At 50.3% G+C, this 15524-nt stretch overlaps 1 protein-coding gene across 8 annotated transcripts in view; it reads right to left on the reverse strand.

Annotated features, from left to right (window-relative positions):
* The window catches only part of LOC135919231 (uncharacterized), a 125188-nt gene that overhangs the window by 88727 nt on the left and 20937 nt on the right, over positions 1–15524 (reverse strand). For 7 of the 8 annotated variants that reach the window (XM_070538024.1, XM_065452936.2, XM_065452934.2 and 4 more), the window contains one exon: positions 5635–5694. In XM_070538024.1, coding sequence (XP_070394125.1) covers positions 5635–5694 — 60 coding nt within the window. Of the gene's footprint in view, positions 1–5626; positions 5695–15524 lie in introns of all 8 variants that reach the window. The other variant, XM_070538026.1, reaches the window with a different exon arrangement.

Consider the following 15524-nt stretch of genomic DNA (forward strand, 5'->3'; position numbering starts at 1 on the left):
CCATGCATTTTCCAATGAGCCCTGTGTATCTGTAGGGGTATTTCTTATTTTTTCATTGAAATTGCTTCTTATCGCTTAAAAACTAGCAATCATCTGCATTTACACTATCACAACGGCTTATCTTTGGAAATTACTCGTTTTTGTGCAGATACAAGAGTAACAAGCACATGAGGGCCCTTCGGTCATAATCTTCGTTGGCCTGCCAGGCTCAGTGGCCTGCCATGCTCGGTAGGCAACAGTGGTCACCGGATCAATAAACACGGACGAGCCCAGCTGCTCAGTGGCATTGTTGCTATAGGCCTGCTCGGCCAATTCCTCCCCACGGTACACCGCCTTGACCACCTGAGACAGGACTGGGTCGCGGCTGGTCGCTTCCGACACCGCAGATCAGGAGAGTACCTCCGGGTACGCGTGCTCCAGCATGAACGCTTCCGCAGGTTCTGATGCAGCATCAGTCACCTCAGGTAGGGGCTGGCGGCTCAGGGCATCAGCAGGTACCAGGTCCTTTCCCGGACGGTAAACCAGCTGGTAACTCTAAGCTGCCAGCTTTAAGGCCCAGCGTACCACTCGAGGCTACGCTGGGCCTTGCACGGGAACTGCCTTGTCAGGCCCCAGCAGCCCCAGCAGCGGTTTGTGGCCCGTGACCGCCTCGAACTTCCGGCCCCACAGATACTGGTGGAAGCGTTCGACACCGAACATGAGGGCCAGGCCTTCCCTGTCCAGCTGGCTGTAGCGTTGCTCTGCAGCATTAAGCCGACGAGAAGCAAATGACACAGGGCGTTCCTGGCCATCCTTGTCCCTGTGCGCCAGGACGGCTCCCACGCCGTACGGCGACGCATCTACGATAAGGACGACAGGCTTGGCAGGATCGAAGTGCACCAGCACTAAAGCATTGGTGCTTAGCTCCTTGCTGCGCGTGAAGGCCTGGTCCTGCTCCTTCTTCCAGACAAATTGCTGACCATCTCGAAGCAGAAGATGGAGCGGCTGTAGATGCTCCGACAGGTTCGGCAGAAAACTCCTGTAGAAGTTGATGAGGCCGAGGTAGCTCTTAAGCTCCTTGCTCCGGAGCTAGGGCGCCTTGAGCACAGCATCAACTTTGCGGGGAACCGGGGCTAGGCCAACCTGTGAAATGGCATGTCCCAAGTACTCAACACTGGGGGCCAGGAAAACGCACTTTTCCAGCTTGAGCTTGAGAACAGTGTCCTGCAGTCGAGCCAGGACGTTGTGTAGGTTCTGCAGGTGGTTCCCGTCGCCGCTGCCAGTGATAAAAATATCGTCCAAGTACATCGCCACGTGCCTCATGCCCCTGAAGAGGTTGTCCATCTCCCTCTGAAATATAGCTGGGGGTGACGCCACGTCAAACGGTAAGCGCGTTTGGCGTGCTTGCCGTTTTCCTTACTTCTGCGAGGCATCCTGCAGTGCCAGCTGCTGGTAAGCACGTCTCAGGTCGAGCTTGGTGAATTTCTGTCCACCGGACAACGCTGACCAGAGATCTTCAATCCGGGGCAACGGGTACTTCTCGACGGTAGCGACGGGGTCGACGCTAACCTTGAAATCTTCGCAGATACTGAAACTACCGTCTCCCTTGAGGACTGGTACGATGGGAGCGGCCCATTGAGACGTGTTTACTGGCACCAGGATGCCCTCTCGCTGCAACCATTGCAGCTCCTGGATGACCCCTCCTTCAGGGCGAACGGCAGTGGTCGAGGACTGAAAAAAAATTAGGCCGGGCTCCCTCAGGTACATAGATGCCAGCCGTCGTGCCGGCAAATGCGCCCACCCCTGGCTAGAACAGGGACTTGAACTCGGTCAGGAGGCTGCGGACATCTTTCACCACATGCATGCCGGCTTCCTGGTACTCTAGCAGACGAACGCCCAGTGCATGAATCTAGTTTCTGGACTGTAGCATCGGCGACGACCCCTTGGTTAAGTAAAGGGGAAGCGCTGCCTCCCTGTCGCCAAAGCAAACGCTGACCTGGGCCTGACCCTGGACCTGGGAGAGCTGCCCGAAGTAGCTGCGCAGCATCACGCTCGAAGCTTCGACGGACAGGGCGGGGAAAGTACGCTTGAAGAGTTTCCCGGCCATTACTGACACGCTGGCCTCTGTGTCCAGCTACACCGAATTGGGGTACCCGCAGATTTCGAAGGTCAGCATGTACGGCGGCAGAGACGACGGTACAAGGCCTGTGTGCCACTTGTCGAAAATCGGCGGGTCCTAGGCCACGACGTGGAGCCTGCCCACGGAAGAACTTGAGCCTGCTGATGCACGCCCCCACCGCGTACCCTTGCGACGGCTACCCTGGCCGCGAGCTTGTGTTGTACCTGGGCTTGAACCAGGCTGCTGCTGCTGTTTGCTGCTCGTCCTCCCCCTTCGGCATGCCCGTGGCAGGTGCCCAGTTTACCGGCACGTGAAGCAGTATGAGAGAACTGGCACTCTGAGGGGGAGTGGGCACCCCCACAGCGACCGCAGATACTGCTCTTTGTCGCCAACTTGTTGACCGCCGCTTCCACCGACGGTGAGCCAGTCGCACGGGCAATCTCGCCGGCGTCCTTGGCGGCAGCTTCAATTGCCAGCGCTGCCTTAACGGCGTCATCCAGCGAGGGGTCGGGAATTTCTAGGAGTCGCGTCTGCATGGCGCGGTTGTTGATGCCGCAGACGAAATGGTCCCGGAGCAGTGAGTCCAGTTGGTCCCCGAAAACGTAGGCACTCGCTAGCCCTCTTAGCGCACCAACGAACTGCCCGAGGGACTCTCCTTCCCGGCGGCTCCGGTTGCTGAAGCGGAAACGTTCCATTAGTGTGGGCGGTGCTGGGTTGAAATGTCAGCGCAGTATGGCGAGCAGCTCACCCAGCGTCTTAACATGTGGCGTGGCCGGCTTGAGAAGGTCGAGCAGGAGGCTGAAGTCACGGGTCCCGCATCAGGCCAGGAAAATGTCCCGCTGTTTGGCCTCGGGTGTGTCGTTTGCCCGGAAGAACACGTGGACTAGTTCCTCGTAAACTGGCCAGGCGGACCCATCTCCCTCGAACGGCTCGAACCTTCCGTACAGCGGCATGGCAGCCGCAACGGCGGGCGGTGTTATGCCTCTCGCGGCGGTGTGGGACGATCCGTGGGTACTCGTCGCCAGTGTCACGATCCGGCCGGATTAGTGAACGAGGGAGGGCTCGAGGCACTCTCCGTTAGACAGACGCTACGCAGCGTGGTGGTGATGAACGATGACTGACCGCCGAGCAGCTGTGCTCGTCGGTGTTTATTGGTACGGTGGCCAATGTTGCCTACCAAGCCTGGCAGGCCACCGAGACTGGCAGGCCAACGAAAATTATGCCCGAGGGTCGTCACATGCTTGTTACATACACTTTTCTCGTGACAGTGCTGGGGAGCTCGTCGAAGAATGCTTACGCATTAAAATTAACCTGTGCTGGAGGTAGATAGAATCGCACCCCTTGGCGGGAACCCTCCGTGCAAAGGTCTACGCCCCTTTGTGAAGCGTACAAAAAAAGTCGCAGTTTCGCACGAAAGGTGAAGCATCGATTGCGATAGCAAATTGGTAGACAGCTATACGATGGAGGGTTAGTAGTTTTATCGACCGTATAAACTTGGACACATTGGCCTACTATCTGAATGAACAAGCATGGTGTCAGCGCGCACACGCAAACATGAGGACGTTACACTCGATGAGTGCGAACACTCGATGTCAGAAAGCTGGTTTGAGCAAGCGCGGCAGCAGCAGCGAGCGAACTTCGTGCGGCCTATCGCTTGCACGCAAGAGCGACGAGAGCACAGCGCGCACAAAGGTATGAACCGCCCACAGATTCCTTTCAAGATAGGGCGCGCGCGATCGCGCGCCGCCGTGCAAACTACGCACTTGTTGGCGGAGTCAAAGCATACTGTGAAGCCAATGCCGACCGCGCAGGTCCTGCCGGAATGTGCTACCATTTTGCCACGCGTAGTAGCGATGGTGTACGGTTGCTAGAACAGTACCTATCGATGCCAGGTACCTGCAGCCAAACACCGCGTCCCTCACATAGTGCAAACGCCTCCTCTATTTGAAAAAAAAAATAAGAGGAGGCGCTGCTGCGAATGTTAGGCATCTGAACGCCGGTCGGGAAGCTCCTGTGAAACATCGATCGCACTGAAGTAAGGAGGGCTCGCATATGTGCCAAGGCCACCACTGTACGCGGTTCAGACGCGAGAACATGTGCTACTGAGTGTGCGGCGCATGCACTTTCCAGATCATCGCTGGGGGTGTCTAGACGCGGCGCAACGGAATCAGGAGCACGACTAAAAAGTGCACAGTGGACGCACACTACGCCCGCCGAGAGCATGCCGCCCTACAGGAACACGAGGCCGACGACCCTGTAGTTCTAGCCGACGCTGTTCACGGACATGGAGTTCTTTCTGTCCGCGTGTGTTTGCGCACGTCACGCCACGCGTGTTCACTTAGCCAGCATAAGTTTACTGCAATTCACACTGCCACTAATGCTTCGAGCCTTATTTTGTGAAACGTTCTAACATGTTGCTATCGCATTCATTGCTTCGCCCTTATGGTGAAATTGTGATTTTTAAAAATAAATAGGTCGATACAACTTTCGAACGGCCGGATTCTAATATAGGCCATCTAGCAGAGAAGCCTGATAGTATAACTAGTGTGTACTAGATTATACTATAACCATTACGCTATGCACGCTTTTCCGCCATGACAGCATACCTCGAAAACGTTGTCGTTTTCGTGCCTTAAATTCCGGAATTTACTGAAAATTAATTAAGAAGTCACGATACGTCAAATTGTCAGCCGTTCCCGAAGAGAACGCAAAAAAATAAAAATTGAGCCCGACGCTCTTCCTACTTCCTCTGCTCACGCGAGGAGTGACGCGATAAAGTACTGTACGCGGTGACTCCTCCTCTACCTCACTCCCAAATTACTCAGGAATACCGTCTTTCATCGACTTCAACTAGAGGTTGAATGGCTTTTGAGCTTTCTCTTTTCTTTCTTTTACATGACATCATAAAAACAACGCAGTGAGTGTTTAGCGGAGCAGGTTCGAATACAAGTCGAACGTGCGGGAAAAGTACACCTATAACTTGATTGTGCGAAAAAAAAGAAATAAAGAAGTAGCATGCGCCGGAATATACAGGAGAAGCGACAGTAACGATGATGCAAGCAAATGATACGCCCGCTAGATGACCCGAAACAAATTCCCAGGCCTTTTTGACACCGGAACATTTATAAACATTTTCTTGGTTGAGTAGTTGGTGCATTTTTGAACTAGACGTTTCGAAGTTTGTGTTACCACATCGGTACACGCCAAAATTGAACACGAATTTTAGGGTAGTTAGAAAAACGCTGCACTATACGGCAGCTTGACGAGCCTCAGTACTCCACAAAAGCACAGACAACAGCAAGAAACGGTGAAGAAGTTTACACGTAACGTATCTCATCAAATACACAATACAAACGTCTAAACACATGCAAAGTTTACACATGTACATTTGAAACACTGATTTCTTGATCATATTGACAGAGGTACTTTTTAAGACAATTATTATACACTAGATTCAACACTGCATTTTCAATGTATTTAGAATGCAATGTCGTCCTTCTTTACCGATAAGTCAAATGTTTCGCGTACGGGCTCACCATGTGTCCGTTCTGCTGCGCGCTCCTCCACGAATCAGAACTCTGCAGCATTTCTTCGTCCTGCGATTTCGTTAAATTAGTTGCGCGTATGTTGTGCCGTACGAATATTTTACTGCTTGTTCATGCCAATTTACTACGTTTTCCTACTCCTGCTACAGCCCTATAACAGGGCTGAAGTATGTGTAAATAAATCATCATCATCAGCATGGCTACGCCCACTGCAGGGCAAAGGCCTCTCCCATAATTCTCCAACTACCCCGGTCATGTACTAATTGTGGCCATGTCGTCCCTGCATACTTCTTAATCTCATTCGCCCACCTAACTTTCTGCCGCCTCCTGCTACGCTTCCCTTCCCTTGGAATCCAGTCCGTAACCCTTAATAACCATCGGTTATCTTCCCTCCTCATTCCATGTCCTGTCCATTTCTTTTTCTTGATTTCAACTAAAATGTCATTGACTCGCATTTGTTCCCTCACCGAATCTGCTCTTTTCTTATCCCTTAACGTTACACCCATCATTCTTCTTTCCATAGCTCGTTGCGTCGTCCTCAATTTAAGTAGAACCCTTTTCGTAAGCTTCCAGGTTTCTGCCCCGTACGTGAGTACTGGTAAAACACAGCTGTCATACACTTTTCTCTTGAGGGATAATGGCAACCTGCTCTTCATAATCTGAGAACACCTGCCAAACGTACCCCAGGCCATTCTTATTCTTCTGATTATTTCAGTCTCATGATCCGGATCCGCGGTCACTTACCTGTCCCAAGTAAATGTATTCCCTTACCACTTCCAGTGCCTCGCTACCTATCGTAAACTGCTGTTGTCTTCCGAGACTGTTCAACATTAGTTTTCTGCAGAATAATTTTTAGGCCCACCCTTCTGCTTTGCCTCTCCAGGTCAGTGAGCATGCATTGCAGTTGGTCCCCTGAGTTACTAAGCAAGGCAATATCACCAGCGAATCGCAAGTTACTAAGGTATCCTCCATTAACTCTTATCCCCAACTCTTCCTTATCCAGGTCTCTGAATACCTCCTGTAAACACGCTGTGAATAGCATTGGAGAGATCGTACCCTGCCTGATGCCTTTCTTTATCAGGAATTTGTTGCTTTCTTTATGGAGGACTATGTAAATAAATACGTTGTAGCAAACACCACATAAGATATGAGAAACGTGTTCATGGCCCAGTTGTTTGATGTTACATGATGCCAATGTGACGCGAGCTCATTTTGGTGTACGCCTCTTATGGCCTTCTAGGGACCTAATAAATCAGCTGTTAGGGTAGCACTAACGTTATCCGGTGCTGTGCTCGTTGTTTGTATCTGCGCTACATTGGCTACATGTACAATGGCACCTGTCGTCCTGCAGCGAGGAAGACAGGCGTGTGCTTCGAGAGCATCGTCGAGGATGGAGCGTGAGTGCTCGGTGCCTGACGCTTGGTGCGCAGACCTCTCTGCATGTCGTCCTTCCTTAGTATTTAAACCACGTTACATGTTAGGTTTCAATAAATAAATACGCTTTGCAAGATAGAAACGCATTGTAAACGTGGCCCATACCACGTGCCACACAGGGACTATTTCGAAGACGAGATAAATATCGCCACAGTACTTGCGCTTCTGGAGTTCCCTTACGTCCACACATGAGCGCATAAAACATAATAATAATAATAATAATAATTATTATAATAATAAACTCTTTTATTATTTCTATAAAACAAAATACATTCATCATGAATTTAATAAAAGCGACATGCATTGCCGTTATACTCGCTGACAATGTTCTGTGGTAGTCCAACTTGTACGTAACGAACTGCACGTAATAAATTCCCAGTAATCAATTATTTTTTCTGGTAATTTTGCAATTAAACGATTATTCGGTTTGCTCGATAACGATCACTGTAATTCAATTAATTTCTTTCAATAATCATTTACATGTAACTAGCTACGTTTTTGATGAAACATGCTATAACCAATGACGCAGCTTTGAACACTTATATTTGGCGGGGACTACAGTGTCCAAAGCGATAGAAACATGCACGCGGGTTACTACTTTCCCACAATCAGCATCCTGCAGCTACGCCTCGCTCTCCTGAACATCGCAGACTTGCAGATTTGCACATCTGTATTGGAAGTCCGACCTCAGAGTTTTTCTCTTACAATAAATTTCTCTGTCTTTTTTCTCTCTCTCTCTCCTGGAAGCGCTAATAAGTGCCTTTATGGCTGGTAAAAGCTGCTACTCAATTCTTCTTCGTTTAATGCAGTCTATGACTTTTTTGCTGTACACAGAAGTTATTGACTGTCAAATGCATGTTTCTATCTGTGTTCTGTTTCATATTGTAACAGATACGAAAGGCACGGACAAGAAGAGAAGAAAGAGAAGACGAAGAGAACGAGGAGTTAGAGAGGCCGGGCTGCGCTACGATCACGCTACCATCATCGTCCAATTCTCCTGTAAATAAAACCATTCCTCCGCAACTCTTCGTAACAGTTGTGGTGGAAGGTGCGGGGTAATCGACACCCGAAGACGGAGGCTGAACCAGAACTTCTTCGACGGAGCCGTCGCATTGCTGGACTCCCACCGTATCTACCGGAGTTGAATATGTCCCACGACGCAGACGAACAACGGCCCATTCCAACAGCTGCGCCGACAAGTTCCATTCTGCAACTGAGAGATGCGCGTCCCTTCGCCGAAAGATCGGACGAAGACGTCAAGGAATGGCTCATCCATTATCACCGGGTGAGTGCCGCCAACAGGTGGAACAGCGCTTCTCAGCTTTCTAACGTCGTGTTCTTTCTAACGGATACTGCGTTGGTATGGTTCGACAACCACGAGGAAACATTCAAAACATGGGGAAGATTTGTTTCGGAAATCAAAGAGTGATTCGGCGACTCCGCGACGAGAAAGAAAAGGGCAGAACAGACGCTGCTGCAACGTGCGCAAGTACCATGCGAAACCTGTACAACCTACATTGAGGCAGTAATAAAACTGTGTAGGATGGTGGACTCCGTAATATCCGAGGAGGACAAAGTCGGGCACATCCTAAAAGGAATTGCCGAGGATGTTTACAATTTCCTCATTGCAAAAGACAGCCTGGCTTCCGTCGCTGACATCATTCGGTACTGTCGCACTTTCGAGCAACTGAAGACGAGGCGCATCACGCCGAAGTTTGGCAGGCTAGCCAATGTGACCACATTTGCAAGCGTGGACAGCAACCAGCCCCTCGATCTGGCATCAACGATACGACAAATAGTTCGGGAAGAGCTCAGCCTGCACGCGCAAGTGACACATCCAGGCACTCATAGCTTCCGCCTACCACTAGATTTTGAGCCAAACGTGGCATCCTTCTCCCCGTATCCTGCGACGAGGGGCACCGAGGATTATGAACTCGCGCCCCGACAGCAGCCACGTCTCTACGACAGAGGCGCTACTTATGACGCTCGGCCACAGCGAGAGCAGCCACGTTTTTGCCCCCGAGGCCCTGTGACTTATGTCAGGCCGCGTCAAGAAGGGCACCGACCCTACTGCCACGACGTGACTTATGAACGATACAACGGATTTCAGCGAGGCGCAGAGACACGATATCCACATGACAACGAACTTTCTCGCCACCCGCAGCCGTCAACCATTCGTTTCGAGGAAGACGCTGTGAGCCGCGACCCTCCCGTGTGCTACAACTGCGGTTCCACAGGCCATATAGCTCGGTATTGTCGCCAAGCCCGTCAATCACGTAGGACACCATCGATGTTCTCGCCACCCAGAACCCGTACTTCATATGACCTGCGGACGACCGATTTGCTTCCAAGGGATCACTTCTCACACGAGACAAGACGCAGCGATTCGCCAGCATCTGACCGGAGTTTGACGCCACCAAATAGCCGTCCCCGTCGCTCTCCGTCCCCTCGGCGCAGTTCTTCCTCACCGCCGCCGGGAAACTAGCATCCGCGGCCAATGGAGGTGTGGTCGCCGGACGGTCTTTGCAAGAAATACCTCTGCCTGTTGTGATGTACAAAAACAAAGTGAATGTCTCGATTGACGGAATATCGACCATGGCGTTAGTGGATACTGGGGCGACTGTGTCTGTGATGAGCCTCGCTTTCAAAAACCGTCTAGGCCACAAAGTTATGTTTTCTTGGAACGACGGTATTACCTTTCGTGGTGTGGGCGGTGAGTGGCTTCATCCCCCTGGTGTGTGTGCTGTGAGTGTTTCGTTGGCTGGGAAAGTGTTTGTGTCGGAATTTCTTGTTCTTTCTCGTTGTTCGCATGATGTTATTCTTGGTATCGATTTTCTTGAACAGTGCGGCGCTTTCGTGGACTGTGGTTGTGGCGAAATATCATTGAACAAGTTAATAATATCAGCACATTCTGAACAAAGCTCGGGTGGTGAAGACAGGGACGCAGACACACTCAGTGTTCTTGATGAAGTGATTGTACCTTCGTGGTGCGTGACGCCCGTTCGTATTTCGGCAACTACTGTTGATGCTGATTGTGTTGACCTTGTAGTTAGACCTCTCCGCATAAACTGTGCTAAAAAATATATACTTGTGCCCTGCTCTGTCGTGTGCATGACGAAAGGAGTCGCCACATTGTGGGCGCTGAACTGTTCCGCCACGCCGGTTGTCCTTCCTCGCGGTATAAAAATCGCTCTTTTCGATGAAGCCGCATGTAGCTCAATAGCGTCACTAACTACGGACGTCTCTACAGCTTGCTCTCCTTGCGATAATCGCCATTCTGAAGAGCTAATGCTTGACATGATCAGCAAGGGTCTCGGTACATCGGAACGGCAGGCACTGGTACAAGTCCTTGCCAGGCATATGGCTGCCTTCGACTTCACGCATGGAGATGCACCCCTTCATTTGCCGTCGTCCCGCGCTCGTCACAGAATAGATACCGGCTCAGCACACCCCATCCGCCAGAAGCCCTACCGAGTGTCATCGTCCGAACGCAAAGTTATTGCCGAGCAAGTCAAGGAGACGATGAACAAAGGTGTCATTCAAGAGTCATCTAGTCCATGGGCAGCCCGGCCTCTCTAACTCCTCGTTCTCTTCGTCTTCTCTTTCTTCTCTTCTTGTCCGTGCCTTTCGTATCTGTTAACATAATTAACAATAATATATAATATTAATATAATAATTATTATTATTATTATTAACATAATTTTTCGGAATTGCCTGTGACACATAAGCCAAATCTGCTTCCATCATGTCCATCGTATGTTGGCCTAAAAATGCAAACGGCATTTCTCTAGGCCGGTAACCACTTCGGACGTCGATGCAAGGGAATCACTCGATGTGCGAGTTTTCCGCCTTTTCTCTTGCGCTAACAGGAGCGCCCTCCACAATCTCGTGAGCAAAGAGCGTACAACACAGCCCTTCCTTTAAACACGCACACTGATCGCGTTTCACAGCGTAAGCTGTAATGGGATCACTCGAACAGCCGTTTCGGTTGGCGATGATGTCCGCCGCCGCCACCGTTGCCGCCGGTGTCCGGTGTCCGTAGCAGCTATCGCCGGGAATGAGAAAATTAAAATACCCAGTTCCCGCCGATATCGAGACCGGCCCCGCTGGGCGGGAGGCAGCTACTCTACCACTGATCCACGCCAGCGCTTTTTTTTCGTTAATAAATTAGAGCAGAATCTTCAGCGCAACAAGAAAAACAAAGCGCTACAGAAATTTGCCGCGAAGCACTGGGTCGTTTTTTAGGGAATCTGCTGCCTACGTACGTATAGTGTGTACGCTGTACAAGAAACAGTGCCGGACTGGATACCTTTATTGGACGCTTGCACGTGCTTGCCTGACTTTTTTTTTTAAATTATGGGGTTTTACGTGCCAAAACCACTTTTTGATTATGAGGCACGCCGTAGTGGAGGACTCCGGAAATTTCGACCACCTGGGGTTCTTTAACGTGCACCTAAATGTAAGTACACGGGTGTTTTCGCATTTCGCCCCCATCGAAATGCGGCCGCCGTGGCCGGGATTCGATCCCGCGACCTCGTGCTCAGCAGCCCAACACCATAGCCACTGAGCAACCACGGCGGGTGCCTGACTTTTAAATGCGTTTTCAGTCAACCTAAATTTCCGAGCCACGCCAGCACTTGCTAGCATGCAGCGGGAGAATGCCCTATAAACGCGTACTAGCGCGCGGGCAGACACGCGACGGGACATGCGCGCCGGGAACGTCCATGCGTGCACATACTGCGTTGCATTTTGCGTATCATCAGGTTGAACTCCGTGTAGCAGATGCACAGGTAGCACAGGTACAAGGTAGTTAGACAAGGGTTCAGGAAGAGAAAAAAAGTTTAAGGAGGTATTTACAAGAATGCTAGAAAAAACGTATATTGTGTACCTGATTGAATCAAGCTGGCTCGGTCATGTCACCGCCACGTTTCAAAGGGGAAGCAATAAGTCATCATCATCACCATCATTAGCATCGTATATCATGCCATTTGTCTTGCGATGTGAGATGCGTGCCTCGTATACCGTCGATACGTGCACACTTTGCATTGCAGTTGCATATTACACCAGGTACAACGCCGTGTAGCAGATGCATAGGTTGCATACGAGAGAGTTAGAGAAGGTTTCAGGAAGAAAAAGATTATGGAGATGTATAAATATTACTGTAATGAAAAGAACAAGTATGGAATACTTGGCTAGGTGACTGTTTCGCACCATCCCGTCTAAAAGGGAACGCCATTAAATCATCATCTTATTAGCAACTTATCGTGCCATTTGATACGCGACGTGATATGCGCGCCGCGTAGCATCGATACGTACAAACATTACATTGCAGTTATGTTATATTCCACCAGGTGCCCCGACATGCACCAATTGCATATATAGTCGGATACAACTTAAGTCAGCAGTGAAGCCTCGCTCACGCCCTTATAATCGCCAGCCACTGTTCCTCCGCCAGGCTGCAAATTGTTCGTCCTTCAAACTTTCGCTGCTACATAAGTGCGGTAACCACATAAATAAAATTATAAGCGCCTAATTTTATACGTTTTCATGCGTCTATCGCAGTGGAACGGCGAAAGTCCAATTCTTTATTGAACTGAGATAAAACGCTTGCTCTGTTGCAACTTATTGTCAAGATTCACTTCAGTTGGCAGTGAAGTTTCACGATTAAAACGGGCTCAGCAGCGAAATGAACTGCACCGCCAGCTTTCGAAAAGTGAAATTCTCAGACTGTCCATGTCTGTTGCACACGTCGTCGCTTCTGTCGACGCAAATTAACAATCAAGAGCAGCAGACGCTACGGAGGTATCAAGTACGACGTCATTTTGAAAAGGTTGCATGACGACGCTTTAGTTTGCTTCTGTCATTGACTGGCGCATTAACACAATCCCGCGTGGTCCGTGTGCCTTGGTTGCCAACTGCTGCTTTTTTAAGTTGTATCCTACCATAGTAGTTGCATGCTGCATGAAGCTGGACCTGATTAACTCAAGCAGGCTAGGTGACTATTTGTCACCACCCCGTTTCGAAGGGGATGCCAATAAATAATCATCATCATGATCATCATCATCGACAACAACAACAACAACAACAGCAACAACAACAACAACAGCAACGTTGTGTCGTTGTGTGTCGTTGCAGCAACGTACCGTGCCACGGCTCAAAGGATGTGACATACGCGCCACTGTAGTCTGAATGCCTGTGTTTGCTCTTCGGTACACGTTATGACACTTCCTCGCAAGGTGCGAACCGCCGCTGAAGAAGCGAATAGTAGAGCTACGCACGCGGCTGCAACCAGGCAACATCGGGCTCAGCAGACCGCTGTGCAGAGAGCAGGACAAGCTGTAGCGCAAGCCGCAGCTTGCCGTCGACACCGAACGGGCAGTTCCGATCCTTCTCATGAAAATGACGCGAAGATACTTCGCCGCGAAGACATGTAGCGCGTGGTACCGAAAAGGAGCTCCTGTGGAGCCGTTTCTCCAGCTTACGCTGCGACAACGCTACGTGTGAGGCGCAGGCCTGTGACGTAACATTGCCGCTGCAAATGTCTACAAGAAAGCGAGGGAAGATTATCGCAGAAAAAGTTGAAAAGCAATTCTTAGTGAAGATAAAGAACGTGTGAAAGGCTGCAGAAGACGCAATGAAAAACTTCGCCAAACATTAGTAAAATAGGGAGGAAAGTAACGCTAAGTAATCGAAAACTTTTAGTAATTGCTCAGTTACATTCGTGGTGCAGTAATCGCCATAGGTCCGCAGTATGGGAGAATACTCACTCACAGTCACTCACCATAACTTTTCCAGGTCCCGCACTCACTCACATTCACGCTCAACTCCGCTCACACTCACGGGCACTCACTCGTACTCACTTTCGCTCACACTCACTGGCACTCGCACTCACGCCTTTTAAATGAGTGCGAGTGAATGTGAGTGAGTGCACTCATGAGTGAGTGTGCTACCCTCTGCCGCTCACAATTCGTGTATCTTCAGACCGAAGCTTCCAGTTTAGCATCTATTGCATCTGGAGTGCGAGAAGGCAGCGTTTTGGACCCAGTTCTATTTTTAATGTACATAAACGAGTTGTCTTCCCGATTACATGGTAGTAACATCGATCTATTCGCAGACGATTGTTTTTCGTACCGCGAAATTAATTGCAACGATCATCACCATATACGGAATTCAACCTTTTCTTGGTGTCAGGAGTGGCAGATGACTCTAAACGGCCAAAGGTAAGTAATGCTAACAGTAAGTAAAGAGAAACAGATATCTTATTTTATCTAAATTATTAATGACACACCTTTCACTTGTGTATTTCAGGGTAAATATTTAGGTGTCACTTCAACACGCGCTCTCCGATAAGAAACCCACGTTGACAGCATAACCGCAAGTGTAAATCAATGTGTATGCTGATCACTAAAGCAACTAATCTTTCTGACAAAACGCCTTCGTCTTGCGCGAGCAGATACAAATCTGCTGGCCTACAAAAGGCTTGTTCAACCAGTGCGGGAGTATGCACTCACTCGCACTCACCTCCACTCACACTCAATAGCACTCACGCGAACTCGCACTCACCTCCACTCAGACTTGCTGGCACTAACTCACACTTGCACTCACTTCCACTCACACTCACTGGCACGCACTCGAACTCGCACTCACCTCCACTCACACTCACTGGCACTCACTCGAACTCGCACTCACCTCCACTCACACTCACTGTCACTCACGCGAACTCGCACTCACCTCCACTCACACTTACTGGCACTCACTCACACTCGCACTCACCTCCACTCGGATTCACTGGCACTCACTCGAACTCGCACTCACCTCCACTCACACTCACTGGCACTCACTCGAACTCGCCCTCACCTCCGCTCACACTCACAGGCACTCACGCGAACTCGCACTCACCTCCACTCACACTCACTGGAACTCAGTCACACTCGCATTCACCTCCACTCACTCACAGGCACTCACGCGAACTCGCACTCAACTCCACTCACACTCACTGGCACTCACGCGAACTCGCACTCACCTCTACTGACATTCACTGGCACTCACACGAACTCGCACTCACCTCCACTCACACTCACTGGCACTCACTCGAACTCGCACTCACCTCCACTCACACTCACTGGCACTAACGCGAACTCGCACTCACCTCCACTCACACTTACTGGCACTCACTCACACTCGCACTCACCTCCACTCACACTTGCTGGCACTCACTCGAACTCGCACTCACCTCCACTCACGCTCACTGGCACTCACTCGAACTCGCACTCACCTCCACTCACACTTACTGGCACTCACTCACACTCGCACTCACCTCCACTCAGATTCACTGGTGCTCACTCGAACTTGCACTCAACTCCACTCACACTCACTGGCACTCATGCGAACTCGCACTCACCTCTACTGACATTCACTGGCACTCACGCGAACTCGCACTCACCTCC

This window comes from Dermacentor albipictus, chromosome 4 (assembly GCF_038994185.2).
Source record: "Dermacentor albipictus isolate Rhodes 1998 colony chromosome 4, USDA_Dalb.pri_finalv2, whole genome shotgun sequence".
Taxonomy (NCBI): Eukaryota; Metazoa; Arthropoda; class Arachnida; order Ixodida; family Ixodidae; genus Dermacentor; species Dermacentor albipictus.